The sequence below is a fragment of the Canis lupus genome, chromosome 1 (genome assembly GCF_003254725.2).
Source record: "Canis lupus dingo isolate Sandy chromosome 1, ASM325472v2, whole genome shotgun sequence".
NCBI lineage: Eukaryota > Metazoa > Chordata > Mammalia > Carnivora > Canidae > Canis > Canis lupus.
This window is the reverse complement of record NC_064243.1, coordinates 97,157,423-97,184,710: the sequence shown is the minus strand read 5'-3', so window position 1 is coordinate 97,184,710 and position 27,288 is coordinate 97,157,423. Positions and strand designations below refer to the sequence as shown.

Sequence of the window (27,288 nt, the reverse complement as noted above, 5' to 3'; positions counted from 1 at the left end):
CCAGCACCATCACAGGGCTCTGTGGATACCATGACCATAGAGTATGTGAATAGACAGCCAGCGATGCAATTATGGGAACACTACCACCAACACGACCACAGAGTTGTGTGACTCCCGTGACCAACACCCCAGTGACATTTGAATTTCATCATCACCACACCATTGCAGGTATGGAATATCATGACCACCACAGCAGGCTTATACAACTACCATCACAAACTTCACAGTGATGTGGATAGCACCACCACAGTAGGAGAATTATGTGAACACCACCGCCGCCAGGGTTGTAGAGTTATGTGGAATACTGCCGCTGCACTACATGATTATGTCAACACCACGGCAAATGGGCATATCTCCACCACCACCACAGTTGTGTGGAAACCACAATGTCATAGAAGTATATGAACACCACCAACATCACACACAGCTACATATGCACCACAACCAACACTACGGAATTCTGTGAGCACCGTGACCAGCACACTTACATAACTACCCCCACCACCTCTGCAGTTGTGTGTAAATAACTTCTCAGAGTTCTGTAGGCACCACCACCAGCAGCAGCTGTGTCATTATCCCCACCGCTCTCAGAGTTATGGGATTACAGCCACCACTGCTGCCCCAGAGTTACATGAAGACCACAATGAACTCCAAGGAGTTGTACAATTACCACCACTGCCACACGTAAGTGCAAGGTGAGTGTGATGTCACAGACTTGATCATGCCCCTAAGGTCTGCAGCAATTTGCCCTCTTACTATCAACGTGTAAGCAAGCTTATGTCTATCCTTTAACACTGTATAGCATTGATCTCTGAATCTTTGACTGTCATGGGCAAAAATACTTCATTTTCTTTTTAATTTGCATTTCCCTGATATCTATAAGGATATGTGATTTTTCTCACATGGGTGTTGGCCATTTTCACTCTTTTCTTTTAGCTAACTGCTGTTATCTTTGGCCTAGTTTCTTATTATATTCCTTATCTTCTTATTGTAGATTAATGGGATGATAATCTCCTGTTCAATCATGTTTCTTTTGATGGTTTCTACATTTTACCTGACACAGTTGTTACTGTAGGAATATAGTAGTAATTCCTGTAATCACATGTCTGCCACATGTTCTGTGTGGCTCTGGAGGGTCCTGGGTTTCTCAAGGTCATGATACTCTCTCTCCTAAATTGCATTTAACAATATTTATTTATTACTTACCTATGCATTCACTTCTTTATGTTTTTAAATTTTATTTATTTGAGAGAGAGAGACAGGGCACGTGTGCGTGTGAGTGGGGGAAAGGGCAGATGGAGAGAATGAATCCTCTAATAGACTCCCACTGGGTGCAGAGCCCAGTGCTGGGCTCGATCTCATGGCCCAGAGATCATGACCTGAGCCAAAACCAAGACTTGGACACTTAACTGACTGAGCCTCCCAGGCATCCCACTTCTTGTTTTTTTTTTTTTTTTTTTTTAAGATTTTATTTATTTATTTATTCATGAGATAGAGAGAGGCAGAGACACAGGCAGAGGGAGAAGCAGGCTCCATGCAGGAGCCCGACATGGGACTCGATCCCAGGTCTCCAGGATCACACCCTGGGCTGAAGGCAGGCACTGAACCGCTGAGCCACCCAGGGATCCCGACATGTTTTATTTAATGTTTTTCATTTGGCTTTTTAGTGTATTTGGAGTTCATCTGTCTGTACAGAACATGGCATGAGTTAATAAAGTCAGCCTCCAGACTGACTATTATTTATGTCAGTACCACCGATCTAATAATGATTTATCCACATCTTCCTGCAGTGATGCGCCAACTTCTCGGTGTATTAAATTCTATTTTCTGTGTGGACCTTTACCTGACCTCAATCCTGTTACATTCCCTATGTCAATTCCACATCTCTTGTGTGTATTTTTCCTTAAGAACTTTAAAATCATGTTGTGAAGTTCCTCCACCCCTCAAAAACCAGATTATAATGGAAAGTTCATACTACCTTAAGAAGAACTTATATTTGCTCTTAAGTTTTTTTATCCCTAATCATAGCATTGTCTCCATTTTAGATATTTATTGCTTTTTGTAGGACTTTGTGGTCTTTATGACATATATCCTGTGCTTTTCTTCTCCAGTGTATTCCAAGGCATTTTTAAAAAATTTTGGTTACCATTGGGGGTGACATTTTGATTTTTCCATTGCACGTCTATCTGGCTTTCACCAGCAGAGAGAAAGTCTATTGATTTAGGATGTAAATAGGAAATTCAATCAATAGGCCCCAGAGATGTACAAAGAACTATGGAAACTGGACAATGGGACCCAGAAAACCTCCCAGCGGGGTTGGAAGACATACAAAAGAAACTGTAAAGTCTTGGAGTTTGGATCCAAAGCTTCTTGCATCTGCCTCATATGAATTCCAGGAAAACGAAAGAAAGAAACAGAGGAGAAGAAATATTCAAGAACACAGAAAATAAAGTATTCAGTATTAGAAACAGGAGTATCTATATTTTCAAGGCTCCCAAAAGAAATATGAAAAGACCCACTTGTGGACATGGCAGCTCAGTTTCAGGACAAAAAGAAGACCCAGAAAGAAGCATCCTGCAAGCGTTCTGTGAGGGGAAGAGACACGGGTTACTTACAGAGCAACTTCTCTTGCACACTCGATACAAGAAGACAAACACCACCATCGGAAGTCTGAGGAAGAACAGTATCGAGCCAAGAATCTTATATCCACCCAAACTGGCATTCAAGTGGGAGGACAAAGCGAGGACTCAGAAAGTTAACCACCCACAGATACTCCCTGAAAGAATTATTTCAGAAGAACAATGAATACAAAAAACAGGAGGATGTGGGCTAGGAGGAAAATAATAGGAAAGAATCAACAAAAATCACAGGTACGCCTGATGCTTAATAATTACTGACACATAAGGGATCCCTGGGTGGCGCAGCGGTTTGGCGCCTGCCTTTGGCCCAGGGCGCGATCCTGGAGACCCGGGATCGAATCCCACGTCGGGCTCCCAGTGCATGGAGCCTGCTTCTCCCTCTGCCTGTGTCTCTGCCTCTCTCTCTCTCTCTCTGTGACTATCATAAATAAATAAAAAATTAAAAAAAAAAATTACTGACACATAAGTTAAATTTTTTTTTTACAGTGACAGGGAGCTAAATCTCGGAAGACCCCAACTCAGCTGGTTGGGGCAGACATAAAACAGAGGTTAGAGCTGGGGAAGCACACTGAGCACTCATAACTGCAGCAGCAAAAACAATGTACATTTATGTAACATGTAAAAAAAAAAACTGTAAAATCCATAAAAAAAAAAAATAGGATACCTGACTGCCAAACTGCGAGAGAACAGGAGGAGGAAGCAAATAAAAGCAGTCCAGCGGAAAGCCAGAAGTGCACAAATGAAAGACAGGAAAAATAGGAACAGGTCCAAACATCTCAGTAATCATAAGAATCGTGAATCGAACAAACTCACCAATTAAAAGGCAGAGCTTTCACACCAGTTAAAAACAATGTGCATTAAATGGAGTGACAAAGACTAGGCTGACAAGACAGCAGATTCTTGACAAGGCAAAGGCCAGTGAAAGAAACCAGGGCTCCAAGGGGGTGATTGTCTCATTTACGATTGTTGGAAACACAACATGAATTAAGCTTAAAAAACGTGCAAGATCAAACTAAAGAAAACCTTTAATGGAGGATGAATAAATAAAAGAAAACCTCCATCTGTGGGAAGATGTATCATGATTTCTGGACTGCAAGATATCATAGTAAACACATGCCAATTCTCTCCCAAATCAATCTATGATTTTACTGTGATGCCACCCAAAGTCCCAACAGGATTTTTTCCCAGAACTTGAAAAATTAATTCCAAGGTTGAGTCATACAGGAAGATTCTAAAGAACACAAGTAAGTTTCTGAGGAAGAAGAGAACAACAAAGAACCGGTGCTACTGACTTGTGAATAATCGTGCAGTGAGAAGGGTGATGCCACACATCGGGCCTGGGGACCCAGAGGGGCTCCCGCAGGACCAGCCAAAAGGCCCTGGGGCTGCGGGAAGGTTAAAAGTCAAACTCGAGCCAGCAGGAGGTGAGAACAGAATATGGTGAACTTATAGAAAGAGAGATATAGACAGAGCATCCCGGAGACGTGGAAAAGAGAGGAGGGAGTCTCGTCTTTGTGGTCCTGGGGATTGTTACTAAGGATGGTCGGTCTGGTACACGCATCCCCACAGACATCCAGGAACAGTTAAAACAAAGACGAAGGCCCAAGTGTTATTCCTTGGAGCCAGAGGGCCCTGGCGTCCAAGGTGTCTAGCCCTGATTCTCAGGAGCACACATGTGATGGCTTCCAGTCATTCTCCCCTGGCTCTTCCTTAGATGTGAGCTGTTCTAGAGAAATCTCTGACACTTTGTCCCTTACAAGGAGAACAGACACCATCTGTAATGCAAGGCATGTGTAGACTGGGGTGGGGGTGCAGTTCCCAGCAAGATAGAAGCTGGAAAAGAAGCAAAAGGAAAAAAATAAAAAGCAGGTTTTCTCTCATGGAGTCCCTTCCGTTTCCTCATCTCAGTGGGGCTGAGAAGACAAATGCAGACACATCTGTGGGAATCAGGGAAGAAAAGAGGCAGAGCCAATAAAGTGAATACCTGACGGGCCCCACACCCAGACAGCCTTCCCACGCAGCTGAGGAAGGCTGGGTAAGGCGTAGGAATGACACACCCTCTACAACACGCTCACCTTACCCCATCCCCAAAAATATATCCCGAAAGGATTAAAGAGCTAAAGCTAAGGAACCAACGCACAAAAGCATTATAAGAAACCACAGAATACTATTTCTGTAACAAGATCTAAAACTCAAAGGCCATGATGTAACTTGTTACATCAATAAATAAAAATACAACAATAAAAATTGTTAATTTTTATAAGAAAAGACAAGCAATGTAAATATGAAAAGGCAAGTGAAAGATTAAGAAAAATGCAATCAATTTTTTTAAATGCAGTCAATTTAACAGGGGAAAAAATTAATGACCAGGCTACTCTAAGAGTTTCTATGGGTCATCAAGTAAGCCCATCAACTCAAGAGAAAACAGTAGTCAAGAACACAAACAGGAAATCCACAAAGGAAGACAGCTGGCCAACACACCTCTGCAAAGACCAGTGATCAGAGCAATTAAAATAAACCCAAACAGAGAGTTTATTTCAAACAGGGAGATCATTTTTCACCCTGCTGAGTGGTCAAACTGGGTGAGGAAGCAGGAGAGAGGGTCCTCCCTCATGTTCCGGTAATTTGGTGAAAACTTTTTGGAAGACTCTCTGGAAGTATCTATGGAAATGGAAAACATACTTCCCTTTGACCCAGCAGCATCATTTGTAGAACTTGATTCATGTGTGAGTGCGTGAAATTGTCCTACAAAACATCCATTGCTTCACTGCCTGCACAGACTGACAATGTGAACTCCCTTCTCGAATGTTTGTCCATACGTGCACGGCCAGATACTCAGGCCCACCCAAGCTATGATTCTGAATGCAGCCATTTTAAAATCATTTAAGCTCAGAGTCTTCAGGAGACGCTGTCACTTCACCCACATTGTACTGATTAAAGCACGTCACAGAGTCAGCCCAGATTCAAGAGGAAGGACTTGCTTCACTGGGTCCACCTCTGGAGACATGAGAACAGGTGAAGAGGGAGCAGTTGCTCCACAAGGAGCCTTGGGAAGGAGGCCTTACTTCTGAGGCTTCTTCATCGTTTAAACTTTTTATAATGAGAACTTATCCATCTATTACTCATACAATTACATTTAAACACTTTCCACCAAAAAAAAGAAAAAAAAAAGATCATGCTTATAAACATGGACCTCTATGCTATGATGCAGACTTGGTTGCAAAGTGGCCACAGACATCTGGAGACTCTAACTCCAAGGGATCTGAGACCTCCCTCTTCGGCCCTCTGGGGCGTCACCTTGCTCAGTGAAACCAGCCACACCTCTCAGATGGGCATCTTTGAATTCCATCCCCTGGCCTCGCTACGGTTGGGGATGGGGATGGGGATGGGACCCCAGCCAGGCCAGCGAGTCACAGTCCTGGGGCTCTGGCAGGAGCCCTTTGGACCATCTACCATCTAGGAGTGGCAAGGTCCCACGCAGCTTCTGGGAGCTGACAATTAACCGGAACTGCTCCTGAGCTGCCAAACTTTCCCGGCTGGAGAATGTTGGGAGACTTTATGAATCATTAACCCCAATGATTTCTACCCTCAGCGACTATTAGAAGCATCTTTATTTTTTTTAATTTTTTAAAAATATTTTATTTATTTATGACAGCCACAGAGAGAGAGGCAGAGGCAGAGGCAGAGGGAGAAGCAGGCTCCATGCAGGGAGCCCGACATGGGACTCGATCCCGGGTCTCCAGGATCACACCCTGGGCTGAAGGTGGTGCTAAACCGCTGGGCCACTGGGGCTGCCCAAGAGGCGTCTTTAAAAAGACAATAGAGTCCTAGCTTCCAAATTCTGAGGGAGAATAATTTTCTGAACTTGGCTTCAAGGCCCAGCTAACTCTACTGGAGGAGTGAGGGAAAAGTGGAGAATGCTCTCAGATACATGCAGACTCAGTTTACCACACAGGGACTCTCTCTAAAGGAATTAGTTGAGGTTGTACTCAAGCAGGAATTGAAATAAAGCCAAGACAAGGAAATGGGAAGCAATCGCCAATGAAATGGTTATGTCTATGTAGGTCTTTGGCTTGTACTTGTACTCATAGGACAGTCATCTCAAGCTAAAGCCCCGTGTCATTCTGGAAAGTGGACCAAGCATGGTGGAGGGAGGGTGGCAATGGTGGGGAATGGAAGGACATCTCATCTCCTTTGGGGGAGAACACCGATTAACTGCAGGCATCAGAGTTTGTGTTAGAGAAATACTAGTGGTTCACGTTGTATGTTACATTTTAAGGTAATTTCAAGTGGCAGATACTCAGAGGAAAGGCGACTCCTGTCTTCAGTTGCAGGGTGAATGCTGGCCAGAGCTAAGATGGAGGCAAAATATTGGGGAACAGGGCCGTGTTTTCTCCAGAAGCCGAACACGTGCCTTCCCTGTGACCCAGCACCTCCACTCCAAGAGGGACAAATCCATCTGCCCACCAAAGAAATGCACATACTCATGGTAGCAGTGTTCACGAAACCCCAAAACTGGAAGGACAATCAGGTATCTGTGATGGATAAACAAATTGCCATGTAGCCACTTGAGGTGGTGGTGGCACAGCAACCAAGACTGGAGGGCGGCAACTGCACACCACCGCTGTCCCGCAGCTGGCAGAGAAGGCCCTCCGACGGCCATTCCCCCAGTGGGCGCGGACCCAGCCCCCACCCATGCCTGACGCGGACACGGTGAGAGAGCTTGTGCACTGACTGAGGATGCATCCTCGTTGGGATCGCAGGCGAATAAACATGAATAAACAGTCGGCCTGTGGTTCCCGTGCTGTGTGGGCTTCACACGCCACCTCCCCACCTACGCTCCGACCGCACCAAGCATTTCGTACATCCCTCGGCCTGTGTCCACATAAGTGATTTCCCCTGCTTGCAAACTTGCATCCCCTCCTCTCTTCCTTGCATCCCCTCCTCTCTTCCCCCTTTTCCAGCCTCACCAATCAGTCCCTAATGATCCCCATCAAAGATAAGACACCGAGGAAGAGCCATCCCAACCTCAGGCAGCAGCGTTCCTTAGCCCACGAACATACTTTCTGTGTTCTGCGTCCACGGAGCCCGCACCTCTGTGCGTGGAGCCTCCTTCTGTTGGACAATGTCTCAGTGCTTGGTCCGGACAACGTAAGGAAGTCTCGTTGCCAAGACTCAAAACCAAGAACATTTAAACCTTTACAGACTCTGCCATTGTCCTCCCTTCCTCCTTGTCAATTCCCTAAGACCTGGCTCGCCTCCAAAATGTCCAGTGAGTGTCCTGGGCCATTGTCCCCAAATCTAATTGCTGGCTCCAGCACCCACTTACATATTGTCATCCAGAGGACTCTGCAGGGCCATGTCTTTATCCCTGTCCACTTTCCTAATGCCTCCATGTAATGGATACAAAATGAATGTTTGTTGAATGCATTCACCAGGGGCCAACCAATGTAGAGATGCTTCCCATACACCCCCTGCCCCCAGGGCTCAGAAGTAGATGGCTTGTAACTCTTCATTTGATCATGCAGGAATCTCATGAGCCATAATTTTCTATTAACTTTTTATTTCATTTATTAGTGCCAATTTGTGCTGCTTCGTGATATGTAACGTATTTGAACGTTCTCTGTGTTTCCCTGAAGTTATTCTGGAATTCAGACACCTGACTGCTCTGGAGGCCTCTCCGCCTAGCTGAATCAGTTTGAGTGACTGACCAGGGTGTGCATTTGCAGGTTTGGAGCAGTGACAGAGAAAGGGAGGATGCTGATCCCAGTGAAGGAAGAAAGGAGCAAAAAAAGATACTATGTTTACAACAAATAGGTCTGTAATCACCTCCAAAAAAAGTTTAAAAAATTTTTTTTCAAGGAAAAACATGTAGACTATAACACCTCTGCTCTAAAATTCAATATCTCCTCTCAGTTTACAGGGGTGCATATCTTTCCCCACCTAGGGCGGCATCCTGGACATCACTGCAGGTAATTCAGTTGGGGCTACGGGTGCATCCCCAAAAAGATCAACAGTTGATTCAATTTTCTTGATTGAATCACCTGCTTAGAGTTTCCCAATGATTTTTTATAATTTTAAGATGAACATAAATTCTGTGAGTTCACCACCTAGTCTCTAAATCTGAATGTTAACTGGCATGTGCCCTCTGAAGTCAAGTATACCATCATTACACAATTCAACACTCACTCAGTGTTTTCAGGTGCCCTGCACTGGACACAAAAGTGAACAAGAAAAACCCCTGGCCTCCAACTTCACTCCTCTGTCTCCTGTTCCGTGAAAAGAACGAGACAACAGTTGCTGTTCTGGCACATGACCAAGCCCTGAAAAACGTGCACTTATTTGTGTATTTTGCGTGGCAGTCAGGCATGAGTGGACTCTGGACGCATACAGCCCTAGGTTACACACCCACTTCATGGTGACCACTGTGCGAGCCTTCAGATATTTCTGAGTCCCTATTTCTTCATCTGTAGAATGGGTTGACTTGACTCTGAGAAATACACAAGACGGCGTGGGTTTAAGCCAGCAGCGTTACGCTACAGATCATCGGCTCTGGTGATAGACCCCAGACTCCCAACATCCACTATTCATCCACAGCACGTGCCAGCAATAAGCATTTGCAACTGGCTTTTCGTAAAACTTGCACCAACAGACACACCCGCTCAAAGAAAGGAGCATCTTTCTCCTGCCTCTTTGCCAACTCTGCAGGATGCCATGATAGGTGATTTATTTTTCACTTTGTTATTTATCCGAATATCATAATTTTTACAATGAACTTTACCACTTCGGAAATTTTATTGACAGAGATTTTATTTTATTGACCATTCAATACCCCGTCTCTTTCGTCTCATCCAGGGCAATGTGGAAGGGTGCAGTCAGAACAGGTGCTGCCCCTTCGCCCTCCTGAGAACCTACTCACTGCACCCCTGTATCCAGAGCACCTTCATCCATCCTCATCTAGACGAACGCCATTTACATTGGGACCTCAGATCCTCCAAGAAGTCACTTAGACTCATTTTATTTAGCATGACTGCATTTTTTTTTGTGATTACGTTTTATTGAATATAATTCACATGCCATCAGAATTCACCCTTTTGAAGTGTTGAATCCCTGTCATTTTCAGGATATTCATAACAGTCGTGGTCCAACCACCACGACTGTTTAATTCCAGAACATTGTCATAAGAAGCCCGGATGGGAACTCATCAGCAGTCACTCCCCATCCCTAGCTCCTGGCAACCCCTAATCCACGTCCTGTCTCTGCAGAGGTGACGGTTCTGGACTTTCCCTATAAGTGGAATCACGCAGTATGTGTCTGGCTTCCTCACCAGCCACAATGTTTTCACGGCCCATCAATGCTGTAGCAGGTGTCATCATTTCACGTCTTTTTATAGCTGAATACTAATCCATTGTATGGACCCACCACATTCTGCTTCTCCGTTCACAGCTGGTGGACACCTGAGTTGTTTCCACATCCAGGGATGACGAAGACTTCTGCTGTGAACACCCACAGAGGAGCCTTTGTGTGAACATAGGTTCTCAGTGCTCATGGGCATAGCCCTGCGGGTGGAATCGTGGGTCACGTGGTAACTCTGTTTATACTTTGCAGGAACCACAGGTTTTCCAAAGCAGCTGCAGTGCTCTACATCCCTGTCACCCATGTAGGAGTTCCAATTCCTGACACCCTTGTTATCACCCGTCTTCTTAATTTTAGCTGACCTAGTGGGCGTGAGGAGGGATCTCATGGTGGTTTCGATTTGCAATTCCCTGATGACGCAGAGCATCTTTTCACATGTTTATGGGCCATCTGTATGTCTTTTTCAGAGAGATGTCTATTCAATTACTTTGCTTATTTTTGAATTGGGTTATTTTTATTGTTATTATTGAAGTGAAGTAGTTCTTTATATATTCTGGATGCCAGTCCCTCATCGGACACACGACTTGCAAATATTTTCTCCCATTCTGTGGTTGTCTTTCTTTCTTCATGATGTCCTTTGAAGCAAAAAAGTTTTTCATCTTGATAACATTCAATTTATCTATTTTTCTTGCTGTTGCCTGTGCTTTTGGGGTCATATTTAAGGAACCATAGCCTAATCTAAGGTCATGAATATTTACCCTTGTGTGTTTTCTATGGGTTTTATGGTTTTAGCTCTTACATTTATGCCTTTGATCCATTTGGAGTTCATTTTTGTAAAATGATGTGAGAAAGGCTCCAACCTCATTCTTTCCCGTGTGGACACCCAGGTGTCCCACACCATCTACTGAAAAGACAATGCTCTGTTGAATGGCCTTGGCACAAAAATCAACATAAATGTAAAGGCTTACTTCTGGTCTCCTAATTCCGTTCCATTGATCTAAGTGTTGATACTTAGGCCAGTAATATATTCCTTTAGATCAGAAAATGTGAGTCCTCTAACTTTGTTCTTCTTCATCAAGATGGGTTTGGCTATTTTGGGCCAAAAATAGTATTTTTGATGTATTTTTAAAATTATTTGGTTCATGATTTAATTAAGCCTGTATTTGATTTGTTTGTTTGTTTATATGGTTAGTCTCTGATATCTTCGCCAGAACGCAGGTGCCAGGACAGCAAAGACCACATCTCTTTTTTTTATTCCCAATTATGTTGTCAGCACCTATACGGGGACTGACACATAATATAAGCTTGGTGCAATTTGTTGAATAAATGAATGAATGACCGAATATTCAATTTTGATCATGATAAATAGAAACAGCCTATATATTCAAAAATGGGACAATGTTGAAGTAAGGTAAAATACATTAATGGGGTAGGATATTACGCAACTATTAAAAACCATGCCTTCCAATAATATTTAATGATCTGAAGAAATCACTGAGCCTGATTCTCAATTTTGCATAAATGAAAATAAAGGATGAAAAAAGTCATGGAAATTTGAATAGAGGACATCATGGAAGACTGTGATTACAGTGATTTTTTTAATATTTTATTTTTATTTATTCATGAGAGACATAGAGCAAGTCAGAGACACAGGTAGAGAGAAAAGCAGGCTCCCTGCAGGGAGCGCAATGTGGGACTTGATCCCAGGACCCCAGGATCATGACCTGAGCTGAAGGCAGATGCTCAACCGCTGAGCCACCCAGGAGTCCCTACAGTTGATTTTAATTTTTTCTTTCACTTTTCTCTATTTTCGATTTTTTTCTGCAATTAGTATTGCTCCCATAAAAGGAAACTAAGCCTTGTTAACTAAAGTATCCACAGGCATCCTGTTGTGCATGGACACCTAGATTTACAGTGAAAGTCAGTGACACCCACACTGGGATTTTGTTGTTCGTGAAGCTGCCCTCTAGTGATTTGAATGGTTTCAGAGTCTATCGGGGAGGGGACCACATGTGGGGAATTGTTCTCTGAGAAATCAGCGCAGAAGCTGGGGGGTGTAAAAATCAGTATAAACAAGCCCCTGCCCCAGTCTCATCTATGACATCACCCAGCAACCTGTGAGGACCCAAGCCTGGTGCGGGTTGTGAACTTCATCTCTTCCAAATCCCCAGTGGGGACCAGGGCACCTGAGCAGGTGCTACTACCCACCCCATCAGAGCTCAAATGTCATCAACCTACAGAATGTGGCAAGTTTAGGTTCAAGCCAAATTCAGCCTAGTATTGCTCTGGAATAATTAGAGGTTCCAAAGTGACTTGGTCTAGGACACTTACTTGCTATTACTGTTTATATATATATTTGAGAAAAGGCTAACTCTAGATCTCATTAATTTTCCTAATCTACTTTATATAGGGTCATAGATCATTAAAGGTATATACTTATAAAATGTCCATAAAAATAGCCTTAATTTAAAAAAGAATTACTATTCACGCTAAAGGATCGGCCACACCTAACAACACCAATTTGGCCAATATTGTTACGTATTTTTTCATTCAACATAATCAGTGGTGGCAGAAGTCAGAATACTGGAGACCCTGCTGATGGCTGGGGGACGAGGGAGCCCAGCAGGGCCTGGGAATATGCTTTAGATCTTGGTCAGGTGCCTAAGTGGGCATCATCTTCGCATACATGTGCTCACCGAGCTGAACATTTAAGGTTGCATGGTTTACTACAAACTGAATAAAAACATTTTTTTAAAAAGATCACGAAGGGGCACCTGGGTGACTTCAAGGTGGAGCACCTGCCTTTGGCTCAGGGGGTGATCCCGGGGTCCTGGGATCGAGTCCCACATCAGGCTCCCAGCATGGAGCCTGCTTCTCCCTCTGCCTGTGTCTCTGCCTCTATCTCTGTGTCTCTCAGGAATAAATAAATAAAATCTTTTTTTAAAAACAAAAGATCATTGCTATTAAGAGAGCCCCTGAAATTATTTTATCATTAATGCTCACCTTCTTCTGATACATCACATGTGTTCATTGTACAAAACTTTGGAAAATACTAACAGCATCAAAAAATTAAAATCGTTCATAATCCACCTGCCAGAACAACTCGGCATCATGATAAATGCTGCCTGAAGCCCTGTGACAGTGCGGCTCTGTTCACTGGCTTATAGGGCAGCTGGCAAGCTCTTAACCAACGCCGGTCACCTTGGACCTGACGCCACCAGCTGCGGCCGCACAGACCCACCCACCCTGACCACGTCTGCGGCCCCCACGCGGGCTGCTTCCTCCCAAAGGCTTCCCACCAGCGGCGGGTTGTGCCGAGTCATTCAGTTCCCTCCAAGACAAGCTGGCGCCAGTGGTCCCCTACAGCTGGGAGCCCGAGCGGGGGCCAGGAAGGCCGCTAGTCCCTCAGCCGTTCCCCACCTTGCTGTCTGCACCCCTGCCCCGAGGGCAGGTCCCCGGCCAGGAGGCGGGCTGAGCAGGGCTGCGGCCAGTCTGCTCAGAGGACCGACCTCTCCCACACAGGAGGCCGCGGCCGGCCCTCACTCCCCAGCGCAGCTCTGCGGGGCTCAAGGACCAGAGCCACGGGCGGCCCCAGCCGCCAACAGTCACGGCCCCCGCCAGGCCCGCTCCCAGCTGACCCCACGTCCGACGAGTGACCCGAGGCTCAGAGGTGCCTCAGGGAAGCAGAAGGTGAAGAGCAAAGTGAAGCTGTCCTTGTGGCTGGTGGCCCTGGGCACCTGCTGGAGCTGTGGCGCCCCCCACGGGCTGGGGCCAAGGGGGCGGGGGGGGGGGGGGGGGGGGGGGGGGGACAAGTGGGTTGGCCGCTGAAACAGATGACGACCTGCTTTTCGGCTTTCCCGTCTCCTTTGTCGGGTCTCTTCCCGCTCCCGGCCCCGGGAGGAAGCCGGCCCTGCAGGCTCAGCAAACCCTGCGTCCCAGCTTCCTCCTCTCTCCGTCTTTCATCTCGCGGAGAAAATAATATTAACACAAGTGCCATCTAGGCTTTCATCAAAGGAGCCAAGAAGCCTTTGTGAGTGCTGGCTGGTGGCATGTGTCATCCGCCTCACGGACGGCGAGGACGCTGAGTCACAGGGAGGAAGTATGACCAGGGATCAGTTAAAAGGAAGCCACTGTGCTCTGTTTCATCTGAAAATCACAGCAGTGCAATAGGCCGCATCTGCTCTTCAAAGTCAGAGGAGGAGAGGCGAGAAATACTCCAGAAACACACGCCGTTGTCGCCGCTAAAGCCACGTCACAGCTGATGTGGGAAGGACGCAAAGCGCACTGGCTCTTTCTATTCACGCGTGTCCCCATTTACCACCGTGGTCCCTACTCTGACCCGGAACTAGCTGCTTGGTCTTAGAAAATGCCATCTCTCCCCTTGAGCATTGGTTTTCTTCATCCATCCTTCCTCCCAAACTAAGCTGATCTGGGCCCTGCTCTCAGCCTCGGGCTTCTGCTGTGCTGGAGCACACCCTGCACCACAGGCCCTTTGCTCGGACCCGGCCCCGCTCTCCTCGCCCTGAGGAAGCATTCCGTGGGCTGCGCCTGGGCTGGAGAGGCTGAGCTCGGGGCCGGGAGCCGTGGGGGACCTGCGGGACAAGCCCTCGTCCCACTCCTGCCGGCGCTGATCTCTGTCTTCTCCCTTTTCATCCCTGTCCGTCCTGCTGCATTTATCCATGTCATTGATTTTTTTTTCCTATTGATTTTCTGTTTTTCATTTCATTGATTTCTGCCTTTACCTTTGCGATCTCCTTCCCGCTGCCTTCTTTCTATGTATTTTGTTCTCGTTTTGTCGCGTCTTGAGAGACACACTTAGGTTCTTGGTGGGAGAAACGTCCTCTTTTCCACTACAGGCATCTGGTGCCGTAAGCGCCCGCACCCCCCGCTCTGCTCTAGCGCGTCCCACATACTTTGATACGTGGTGCCTTCATTTTCATTCAGTTCTGTGTATTTTTAAATTTCCTCTGAAATGTCTCCTTTGTCCTTTGTTATTTATAGGCATGCTGCCTAATTTCCAAGTGTTTGGAGACTCTCCTGTTGCCTTTCTTCATGAATTTCTGATTTAAATCCATTCTGGATTTCGATCATTTCAGGTTTGCTTGGATGCCTTCCACGGTCCCAGATACGGTCTATCTCATTGACTGTTCCACGGGCACTTGATCCAGTCGCTTATTCTGCTGTGGCTTCGAGGAGCACTTTGTGCGCAACCTGGGCTCCTGCTGGTGGGTGCTGCTGGGTCCCTGTGCCCTTGCTGATCTTTGGCAAGGAGCCTGTCAGTGGCTTGGGCCCTGGTGCCTGCAGGTACATCTGCGCTGGTCTCTGTCACAAGAATGGGCATCTAGGACACCCAGCGCTGCATCCCGCCCTCTCCCCGACTGACTGTACCTCATGAACATCTCTTTCTGTCCATCTCAGCAGGACTCTTCTTCTCTGCTTTAAGTGGCCGCATGTTGCTGCACGGGTTGAGGCAGGGGGATGCACCAGAACTCACACCCACTCCACCCCATCCCCCGTCTGTTACGGGACATTCGCTTTGCCCGACAGGGGCATAATCCCCAGGGCCGATTCCACTAGCTTCTCACTTGCAGTTCTGAGCCCTGGTGGCGGAGGCCGAGGCTGGAGGCCCACAAGAGTCCAGTGGCCCGTAGCAGGTGGTGGGGTGGAGCGTGGGTGGCAGAGGCCAGTCTGCATGGAGCCTTTTAACAACAGAAGTGTAACTCTAAAAATCATTCATAGTGCAGCCTGAAGATCACCAGGAACCAGCCGCAGGGACGCCCTATCCCACTTCCCTGTATCTCAGGCAAACATGAGCTCACCCTCAGTCATGTGGGCTTATGAACTAAGGCCCAGATCACCCTCAGGATGGGACAAAACTCTAAAAATAGGATATACGCCAACCCAAGGCCACACTGCAATTGCACCGAGTTCCTCCTGTGGGAAGAAGAGGGAGTGGAGTCTCCAGACTGGGGTGTGAGCAGATCAGAGAAGCCGAGAAATATTGAGGTCAGGCGACTCTGTCTCAGAGCTCAGAGAAAAGGAGGAGGGGACTCATACCCTAGCAGACCTCGCCTGGTAGGGAGGGAGATCCGCCTGCAAAGTCCACCAGGGGACAGCACCCCACACCGGCCCCTCCAGTACGTGGGGAGCATCCCAACAAGGAAGGGCTGCAGCCTGAGCCACTGACACATGGCGGCTGACATCTCACATCCCTCTGACCTGGGCTGGTCCAGGTAGCCCATTGCCCTCACCCCCAGGCAGACGTCCAACCCACTCCCACCTCCAGTGGGTTTCCTGTCTTGACCCTCCTGCCTGGAGCATCGTCAGCCACCTCCTGCCCACAGGGATGGGGACAGCCTTCCAGGACCTGGACACCCCCTGGCCTCTGTGAGGCCTCGCCGCATGCTCCAGGCCCACTTCACCCTCCCAACGCCGCCGGAACCTTTCTGAACATCAAACTGTGTATTTGCTTCAAATGGAGCATCTTCTGCTCAATAGGATCGTGCACTCCTTTTGGGAAAACAGAACCTGTTTTGAACCTCCTTCACAACCTATGATCCCCTCCAAGGGGGACTGAGGGAGCCCTCAAAACACTTCCTGAGTCCACTATCCCCCCCCCACTCTCTCTTTTTCATAAATCTGAGGCTTTACTTGGAGCCAGGGGCAAGGGGAAATGTTCGTGAGTTCAGCTTTCCGTGTGGAAGTGTCCTGGTGAAATCTGGCTACACAATATTTAACTTCATAATGACCACTTACGGCTCTCATTAAAGCCAATTCTCTTGCCGAAACCCTCCCGTAATTAGCTTTAAAGAGAACTCGTGGGTCTGCTAATCATGCTTTCCATCTACAGAACAGCCTGTGAGGACTCTGGGTGGGCCAGGCACACACGCCTGTTCACAGAAAGAATAATTATCCAGCAATTTTTTTTTAATAAAAGAGAGTCCAAAATGTGCCTCTCTGGAATTACATTCTTAACAGCCGAGTACATGTAAGGGGGCCCCAGGTCACCCCCTTGACCAGTCCCTTTAGCTCTGTCATGTTCCCCGGTGCCCCTCAGATGCCTCACCCCCCACCCCACCCTCCGCCCCTGAGGCTGTGCTCCCAGGGGGGTCTTGGGAAGCACAGGGCAACCACCTTCCCCACAGCTCCAGGACTTAGTGCACACAGAAACCCCCACCAAGGGGTGGCTGACTTCCTAGGGAGCAGGGCCATCTCATTTGTCTTGGGTTCTGGGGGTGGGGGGCAGCAGGAGGCACCTGCTAGGGATGGAAGTGATGAACAAGAAGGCAACCAAAAGCATAGAGCCTGGGGCGCAGGTGGGGAGAATGCGAGCCAAGGCCAGAGATGCGGCTGTTTCGGGGGGAACAAGGTGTTTCCTGTGGCTTTAGGTCTGGTACCCTGGGGTGGGGGGTGACAAGAGAAGGGGCCAGACCATGGGCATCTGTGTCTCCTGACGAGGAGCCAGACAGGCTGCCATCCGCAAAGGCCAGCAGCAGGGAGCGTCCACGCAAGAAGACAAGACACGTGTGTTACAAAGATAAATGATTCCTCGCATTAACAGAAAAAGGTGGAAAATACCAATTTCTCTCACTAGATGCTGAAAAAACCCTTGAAAAAATTCAACAACCATTTCAGAACCTTTTTTTAAAAAAAACTAGGGTTATAAGAAATACTTCTTCGCGTGGGTTGTATCAGTCCTTGGGCTGGGAGGTGCAGCCAGCACATCCAAACTCCGCTGTCCCAGCCCCAGGGCGGTGGATGGGGGCAGGTGAAACCACTAGGCACAGAATGCTCTGGGGGATCTGACCCCCACTCAACATCGGTACCCGTGCATTTTGGGACCCGAGCTACATGTGAGGCCTGTTGAGCATTTACACCCACCATGGGCAGCACGCCATCCATGCAGAGGGCCATCCTCGTGCTCGGTGCCCCCACCTTAAAGACATTTCTTATCCACCGCAGACGTTAAATTACTTTTTTATGCTGAAATCCAAATTTTTATTTCTGTTCTTTACTCAGGAAATACGCACGACTGGCCATTTCTTTCCGGGTCATCTGAAACCATCTCAGTTCTAAATTCAATAATTCTATTTGACTTCATTGGTCCTTGACGATTTTCATTTAAAATGCTGGGCCCTCACCATACTTCCTCTGAACCCACCAAACACCCTGGCCGCAACCAGCCTGCAGACACCTGACCCAGAGCAGCATGGCCCGCATTCCGCGGAGGTGTGAGGGCAGGAGCAGCTACTGCCACCTGCCAGGCCTCCACAGGGCACAACACACCCTCTGCTTCCCACACAGGCATGGGAAGGTCCAGAGAGGCTGACCTCTGGAGCCCTGCACTCCAAGGGGACTGAGGATGGTTGGCGTCTGGTGTTGGGGACCCAGCCAGGCCACCTTGCTGGGCCGCTTCTCTGCACCAAGTCACCACATCCAAGCACACCCTTCGAGATGAGCCTATTGGCTGGAAAGCGAGCCTCTTACGTGGGTTTGCACGTTCACTGTCCGCCCACATTCTCTGTTATGGGACTTTGTTTAAATAACATTTTTCATGCATTCCTCATCAATAAGACATAAACTCAATGATAAAACACAGTGGGGAAGTAGAGAAGAAAGAAGTCTGTGCTTTATAAGATTAAAGTGTGATCAATTGCTTATCTTTCACAGAATTATTTTCTCTCAAACACAAATATGAAAAAATGAATGAGATAATCAGGTATTTCTGGAAATATGACATCTAGTATTTTCTAATAAGAAAGAAAAGTCATCTCTGCGCAAAGTTATCACACATCTACCGGTGCGATGTGTGCATACGTGTGTGCATGTGCATATGGATCACTATGTGTGCTGTATATGTACGTGTGTGCATGTGTGTGTGGTGAGTGTGCTATCTGGTATACACACATTTAACACATTTGCTATTCTGTGTCACATAAAAAGAGAGATGATACATTTCCCAGATTAAACTAATAATTTTGCCCATTAATCTCAAAAGAATTTCTTAAACTGTTTTCCAAACCATTTGGATAATATTTACACGTAAGCCACCCCTATGATGAGATTTTTTCAATGATTATTTTTGAAAAACCAACTTTCAAAGTTCTACTTCACATCAAAGCAGAATTTTGTTCATCTAGAACTAAAACAAAATTCAATCAATCCCACCATGATGGGACGCCTGGGTGGCTCAGCAGTTGAGCATCTGCCTTTAGCTCAGGGCATGATCTGGGGGGTCCTGGGATCAAGTCCCACATCGGGCTCCCCACAGGGAGCCTGCTTCTCCCACTGCCTGTGCCTCTGCCTCTCTCTGTGTCCCTCATGAACAAATAAATAAAATCTTTAAAAAAGAAAATCCCACCATGATAATGTATCCTGGCTATACTTGAGATAAGTTTGCGATGACCTTTGCTCACGGTATCACAGGAGCACAGTGCTAAGATACAGAAGATTTAGGGTATGTTTACAGACACTGAGGCAAGTGGAAAAAAATACCAATTTTGAATAAGTGTTACAGTAAGTGCAGTGTATAAAGACCATCTATCAGGAACAATAGAACATTTATAAATAAAGCGAATAATTTATACCACCCTAAATATCACCAGATTCACAAATGGGAGGAACAAAATAGTCTTAAAAAGAATTCTTGTAAACACAAGGCCTCGTTCCAAAAGAACAGTCGGCATCTGAGGTGAAAAGTCTGTAGCTCTCCGACAGTTAGAGCCCCCAGCCTGTGGGCAAGAGCAGCCGGCAATCTGTGCGCAGAGGGTGAGCAGTGAGCATGAGGGTGAGCAGTGAGCATCTGAGGGCGCTGCTCCCAGCTCGGCTAGGCTCCTTGTTCTTGCCATGGGCCCTGGGGGCGGATCCTAAATGTGGTCACCTCTTTGCCGGTGTCACATACTATAAGGAAGAGCCCTTCTTCTGGGGACCCGGGGGGCCAGCGGCACCCATTATCTCCACCTATGGTGTGGCCTGGGGGGGCGGGTGGTCAGGGCTGAAATTTCAAGGGCCTGCCGGTCTGCAGACGGCTCTCCTACCTCGGCCAGCGGCTCTCCTATGAACAGACCCCCGACCCATCCATACCTGTCTCTCCTTCCCAAGCCACCCCCTCTGCAGGCCTGTGCATGGAGCACCCCCACATGGCGCTCAGGCCCCACTGAGGACTGGTGGCGGCCTCCACGGGCACTCGGGTGCAGCCGGCTTGGACTTTCAGGAAGAGAATTTCAAGGTGGGCAGCTGCATAATCAATACAATTTCGATGGGCCTTCCATGTCCAAATGTGGTTTTGAGATGGAATCATCATGAGAATATTCATCATTCTCTGCGGTCAGGCAGGCCCCATGAGTAAGGGGCAGGCGGGGCTGGGTAGGGGGCTCGGGACCGGGCTCTGAGAGATCCCCGATGTGGAGAAATGCAGAGGTGCGTGCAAAACCAGAGCCGAAGGAACATAAGGAGACCCCCTCCTTTGTCCTAAACGTCATAGACGAGTTATTCTCATGAAAACTACAAACTGACCACTGCACCTACCCAAACTCCAACAGAGAAGTAATCAGTAGTGACCTCAAGAAGATTTAAGTTCCTTGGTCAGTGTTCTATAAAAGACTGTCCCTAAAAGCCCTCTGGGGCCACCCATTCGGGACTCCGCTCACTTTCGCTCCTTTCTGTTCTCACCTGCACTTAAACGTTCACTTCACCCTTTGGTGTCTGCGGGATTCACTCTTTGACTCAGAGAGATAAGAACCCTGCGACCCTTGGAGGGTCTGGACATCCAGACCATTGCAGACCTGGAAGCCGCGTGGGGGGAGCCCCAAACTCTGGTGCTGTGGCAGCAGCAGCCTCGCTGACAGCACCCAGGACAAATTAGACACACTGAGCTCTGAATCCTCCTGTTGCTCAGGAGCCTTCTCCGTCTTCAAATTTCATATCCTTCATTAATTAGGATTACAACCTGCTGTTCGCAGAGTCTGAGGTCTCCTAGGTGAGCAAACCTCACCAGACTCCTGCACTTCACAGTTTCCACTCCCATGTAAGCAGATGGCATTGAAATATTTTTGAATAACAAATCTTGTATAGTGCCCTAGCAGGTACTGCTACGAGGGGGATAACCGATAATCATAGAGCATATGAAGTTTCCAGGAAATAGGAAAACATTGGGGTGGGAGGTGGAGGTTCCTCAACTTACAAATAAATTTAAATCCAAGAGAATAATGAGTTCTTCCCCCAACCCTGAGCCTGTAGATTGACAACTGATGTACAGTCATGTAATCAACATATCCTCTCTCTCTCTCTTTCTCTCTACCAGAGACCTTTAAAACCAAGATACTGATAAAACTATTCTCAGATCAGTGCAAGAGGGTTTGTTTTTTGGTTTTGTTTGGTTTTTCCTTGTTTTTGTTTTAGATGTGATTTTTCAAGAAAATGAGCCCATGATGTTCAACTCCACACGGGCCACGGGGAAATGTGCACCAACAGAGGGCCACGTGATGACGTGAATGGAGCGTGGGCACAAGACACGGTCTATAGCATCTGATCTCCCCTGGTTGTGTGCTTCCAAACTTCTCCAGGGACACCTGAGCTTGTGTTCACATGACCGAGCATGAACCAGGCCACGGCACCCAGCACTAGCCAGGCTTGCTATGTGCCCCTAACGTGCTGCCACCATTCATCTGAGACCCAGTTAAGTGGCCCCCAAACCCAGAGGCTCGGGGACCCCCAGCTTCCACCCGGCTGAGCTCTGCTGCTCCTGCGGTTCAGAACCTCACATCGGCGGGATGGCCCACAGCACTGGCCTGCTTGGCTATGCTCGTCCGAGTTCAATCACAACTGACCTTTCGAACTGCATGTCTGCCTTCTTCAGAAAGCAAGAGCAAAGCTCTAAGCCAAGGGAATGATTTTTTTTTTTTAAGAAAAACTTTAAAGGCATAAGTTTGAGAATTCTCCCTCCATTTGAAAACTACCTCCTATGCTCAACATGACAGGCATAGAGAGCTTTGCCAAAGTCTATTTTAAACGTAGGCTCTTTTTCTGGTGGGTTTTTTTTTTTTTTTTTGAGATAGCAATTATATTAGCACACTATAAGTAATACACTCCAGTGTCACAGTTTCACCTCAAAGTTGTCAAGGTTTTTTTGGTTTGGTTTGGTTTTGTGGTTTTTTGTTTTTTTTTTTTTTAATTCTTTCTGGTTTGGCTCCTGGTTATATAATGTAAAGACAGACTACAGGAAGAATATTCACTTTCTTCTATAATAAACTCAGGCAGACGTGCATATTTTATGCTGAGCTGCATCCCTTCTGTAAAATAAATTAATCCATTTTCAGAAGGTGAGATGAAGAACCCATGAGAAAACAACCTCCGAAGGATGAGAGGCCCCATTTTTAACACGAAGGATCACATCCCTTTGTCAGGAGTGTTTAGACAGTTCAAGATAATCCACAGTTAAGTGCTTCCTTGAATATTTTGGTGCCCAAACTGCCAAGATACAACATTTTACCTGGGGATGTGTCTGCTGAATTTCTAACCTGAGTCTGTAGCCGATATGTGGAGGCTAGACGTCCTGCAGGCTTCTCGGAGTGTTTGAACAACATCGTGGAGATTGTGCGTGTGTGTGTATGTGTGTGTCTCATTTCTTTTTAAACAAATAGCCATGCCTTGGAGAGACCTGACAAATCATGCAGCTTCCACCCCTTCCCCCTGTCAGGCGGACATCTGCCCGGCAGCAAGGCGCAGCGACAGCCCACCTCTGTCCAACAGGCAGGACAGGAGCATGTGGAAGGCCGGTGGATGGGTGCTGGGTCCTGGCTCTTGAAACACCACAAAATATTTGTATAAGGGAGGAATCGTATGGACCCTATTGGGCACGATTGTATAATTCTTTGTGTTGGAGGAAAAAAAATCTGCTTTGCAGCCGGCAGCTCCGGGCCCATATTCAGCCCCTTTTAGCCCATTTAAATGGAAGGCTACAGCCTCAGGGAAAAACAGTCCCCAATTCTGCTGTGATTGCCTGAACCCAAAGCCTTAGGTATGGAAGGAAAGGCAGGCGCCCACGAAAACCTTGCTGGGTAAGAAAGTGCCCCCCCACTTACATAAAGCAAGCCAGCATTTGGCCTGCACCTGCTGGGAGCTGCGGAACCGAAACCGCCCACCCTGCCTCTTGGGGCAGACACGGCAGAAGTAGTGGCACTGCCGGCATCTGTCGGGGCAGGGCTGTCCGGCTCTCCCCAGCGTGTTCCCGGCATCGGCCTGATGCCCACTTCCCGGGGACAGGGGCCGGTGCCCAGAGGGACCCCCCGCCCCCACCCCACCCCCGGCCCCGGCCCCGCGCGCGGCCGGAGCGGAGCAGCCCAGAAGGCAGGCCAGGCCGGAGCGCGGGCCCCCGGGCGTCAGCCTCCCCGCCGTGCGCCCCCGGCCTCCGCGGCGCCCCTCCCGGCCCGCGCCCCTCCCGGCCCGCGCCCGCGCCCGCGCCCGCGCCCGCACCCACCTTGACGACGTAGGTGACTCCGGCCCCCAGCACCTGGTCGCTGGCGTGCGGGGCGCGCGGCGGCGGCGGGTCGCCGGGCCGGCCCTTCCTGGCGGCGCGCATGGCCGGGGCGCCGGGGCCGTCCGGGGCGGCCAGGCTGGGCGCGCTGCAGCTGCCCGAGAGCCGCGCGCCCGCCCGCGCCCTGGCCGCCGAGCGCCCGCGGAGGCCCGAGCTGGAGAGTTTCAGGTGGGACACCTTGTGGAGCAGGTGGCCCAGGCTGCCCGGCCCATCGTCTCCGGACACCAGGTAGGGGGCCGCCGCCGGGGCCGCGCGCGCCGCCGAGACCTTGCCGCCGCCGCTCACCGACAGGTTGTGCAGAAGGTCGTCGACCGATGTCACCGAGTCATTCCTGAAGCGGTTGTACTTGGTGCGTGGAAGCATGCCCCTCCGTGGGCCGGCCGCATCCGCGCGGGCGCTGCAGGGGCGAGCGCGGCCCCGGGGCACGGCGGGGGGCGGCCGGCGGGGGCGGCGGGGGCCGCGGCGGGGCTCCGCGGGACCGGGCTCCGCCGCGCCGCCTGCCCGCTAGCGGCCCGCGCAGCCCCGGCCGCGCAGCCCCGGCCCCGCGCTCCGCCGAGGGTGGCTCGCGGGCGCCGCTCCGGGCATCGCCTCCGAAGGGGAGCGCCCGGCCGCGGGCTGCGGGCTGCGGGCTGCGCGCTGCGCGAGCGTGACTCACTCCGAGGAGACCCTTCTCAACAAAGGCCCGGGAGCACTGCGGAGCACTTCCTGTAGCGCACACTCGCACACTCACACACACGCGCGCGGAGGAAAGAAAGAGAGAAAGAAAAAGAAAGAGGAGAAAAGAGGGGGAAAATACCGACACCCACGGACAGCACACTAGAGCCAATCAATTCTCAAACTGCCTTTTCTACCTTCCCAGACATTTCCTTCCAACCTCTGGCTCCGCGCCTCCCCATCCCCCGACTCAGCGCTGAGACACAGGTGAGTCCAGGCCCTTCGGACGGTCAGACGAACTTTCTGCAACCCCCTCTTCGGCGCTGGGGCTTCCCGTCCCCCGCTTCAGCCCTCCCGGGAGCCCCTAGGTGTCTGACAGCCGTGCCTTAAAATGTGACGAAGGCATTTTAAGAATAAGATCTTCCGCGGATCCTCATGAATCCGGATTTGGAAAGCAGCTGAAATTGGTAAATAGCCAAAAATTAAAAATTAAAAACAAAAAAACCCACAAAGGAAAACAAAACCAGCAAAGAAAAGAGTATTTACTCCCAGGTGAACATAAAATACCAGTCTCCTGGGTTTTTCTTTTCTCTTTTCAAGTCAACAGAGCAGCCATGACAAGTGTCTTTGTGGCAATGCAGTTCCTCCGGGAAAAAAAAAAAAAAAAAAAAAAGGAAGGAAGGAAGGAAGGAAGGAAGAAAAAGGAAAAAGAAAGACAGAAAGATCTGCACAGAGCCAGTGAGGATGTGTTCCCTGCTAAGGACAACAGCCTTTCTCAGTTGGGGTTAGGTTGAAAACCTACTTCCAAAAAAGAAGAGGACTTCTCTGAGGAATGGCAGCCGGCTCCAGAAATCCATTCCAAAAAGGGGGCTGGGCTTGAGGCTTTATCCCAAATGAATGTGCTCAAGGTCTGGAAAGATGCCTACCAAACGCTACAAATACATTTCAATGTCCCTTCTGTTGCTGCTTTGCTGCCCTGCATTAAGGAAGAAAAAAAAAATGCAGCTGCTCTGGTTACACAGCAAATCCGTTTCAGGAGTCAGACTCGGCTGCAAGGGACAGGCGCAGGCCTCCTTCCTCTCAGTTAGGAGAACGGGGCGTTGGCGGCCCCCAGAAGGTCCACAGAGACTCGAGCCCCCTAAGCCCTGACGCCCCAGGCTCCGCGGGTCTCGCCCCGCGTGGAGATATCCCACCTGACACAGACAAACCTCCCTGTGCGAATTGCCAGGCAACTCTGCGCAAGCAGATGAATTTACCTCTAGCACCCTGCCTTCCCACACCCACGGCTAGGCGTGTGCCACACGAGGCACCCAGCCCCTCGGAGCTCTATGGACCAGGTGAAGGGAGGGCGGCTCCCGGCAGGCAGGTAAGGCCCGCCCGCCGGGATGCAGGGGCGCAGGGCCGCAGCCGCTCCCCTCCCTGGGCTCAGGCCTGGCGGAGCAGCCGCAGGCTCTCATTCCTGCCTTTCCCCTTGCTCGCTTAGCAACAGCAAGTGCACACCCCATCGACGATGGTGATGGTTAGTTAGCAGAGCCCCCCCCAAATCTGAAGCCAAAAAAATGCCCTATCATTCCCAAACCCCGCTCTTCATTAGAAGCAGACAAAAACAGCAAAATGTGAATGAGAGGCTGTTTGTGTGAATGGAAGGGCTAGCAGCGAGCCAGCGATTCTGTGAATGAAGCCGGGCCCTGCAGCCGGTGCCAGGCAATCCCCTGGCTCTGGCGGCCTCAGCCAATGAGCAGCCGCCCCGATGACTCATTGAAAAAGGCTTGCTCAATAGTGGAAGATTCCATTTCAATCAAAGGCGGGATCTTTATTCCAACGGCAGTGTGGGAAAAAAAAAAAAAAAAAAAAGCCAGCCTGATTACAAAATGCATGGAGGAAGGCACCATTGTCATGGAGAGCGGAAAAACTAGTTTCTCAAGAAAATTCAAGAACCGTTGGTCAGCTCCCAGGGTGACCAGGACTGCCTCTGTCGGAGGTGAGCTGTGCCCCCAAAACTTTCATTCAGCAGTTCATTTACAAGCAAGAAGCAACCATGAATGTGCCATTCGGTTCAGCATTTATCATGAATGTACAGCAAACGCACATTCAAACCTTAGGCATCTCGCCCTTGATTCTTTTTGTGAAAGGATCATCGAACATGCGTGCACGTTCTGAGTCTCCAAGGAGGAGGGGAAAAAAATCCAAAGCTACCCAGTTAACCCTTTAGCCAACAGGAGATTTTTATTCATTTTATTATGATGAGCCAAGTGGAGGAAAATTGGCTATTTTAAAATAATCATAGTAATAGAAATTTACTGCATGTGAGAAGATCTGCCATCAAAGAGAGTAGTTAATATTCCAGGGACGCAATAGAAAGCTAAGCCCTCATTTTGTGGGAAGATGACAGCAAGGGGCAACAAGAAAGAAGCTGCAAACCCAGCCGGAAACCCAAGCCCTGCTGTGTCCAGGGCCCTCACCCGGCCGGTCCTGCATGTTTTAGGCACTGTCAGGCTGAAAGCGTGGGGAGACGGAGGACACACAAAGTGTTCACAGTCCGGTGGCACAGAAGGAAAGAGGGAAGGAAGCCACTATACAATCAGCCTTCAGGATGCCTGGGGTCGTAGTCGACAGTAGCCTTTGCAGAATATTGTGGTTTCTCTTTTTAAACCTATTAATTTAAAAGTGTATTGGTTTTCCATTGATGTCATCATCACCAGATCAGTGGTTTAAAATGCCCCAGCTGTATTACCCGCCAGTGCTGCAGGCAGAAGTCTGACGTAGATCGCCAGGGATGGAGTCAAGGGCTGGTGGCAGTGCGTTCCTTCTGGAGTTTCTAGGGGACAACATCTCTCCCTATCTCTTCCTGCTTCCAGAGGCTGCTCTGGGTCATGAGCTGAGCCCTGGGGACGGTGGGAAGGTTTCATTCTACCCCCAGAGGCAGATAATCTGACATTCACATCATAACCCAGTATGCTATGCAACAATTTAAATATGAGTAGGACATAAAACCCCTGCAGAAGGGAGCCTGCTGAGCTTGGCAGTGGGATGTCAGGGGTGACCTCAGTGAGGGTGACTGGGAAGCTGAATTCTGAGGGGTTTCTGGGATCTTCCAGGTACATG

At 48.9% G+C, this 27,288-nt stretch overlaps 1 protein-coding gene across 1 annotated transcript in view; it reads right to left on the bottom strand.

Annotated features, from left to right (window-relative positions):
• Positions 1-23,945, bottom strand: part of SHC3 (SHC adaptor protein 3) — a 108,995-nt gene extending 85,050 nt beyond the window's left edge. The window contains exon 1 of the mRNA XM_025423594.3: positions 23,473-23,945. Within this exon, the coding sequence (XP_025279379.1) occupies positions 23,473-23,892 (420 nt within the window). The 5' untranslated portion in view covers positions 23,893-23,945. The remainder of the gene's footprint in view (positions 1-23,472) is intronic.
• Positions 23,946-27,288: the final 3,343 nt, after the last annotated feature.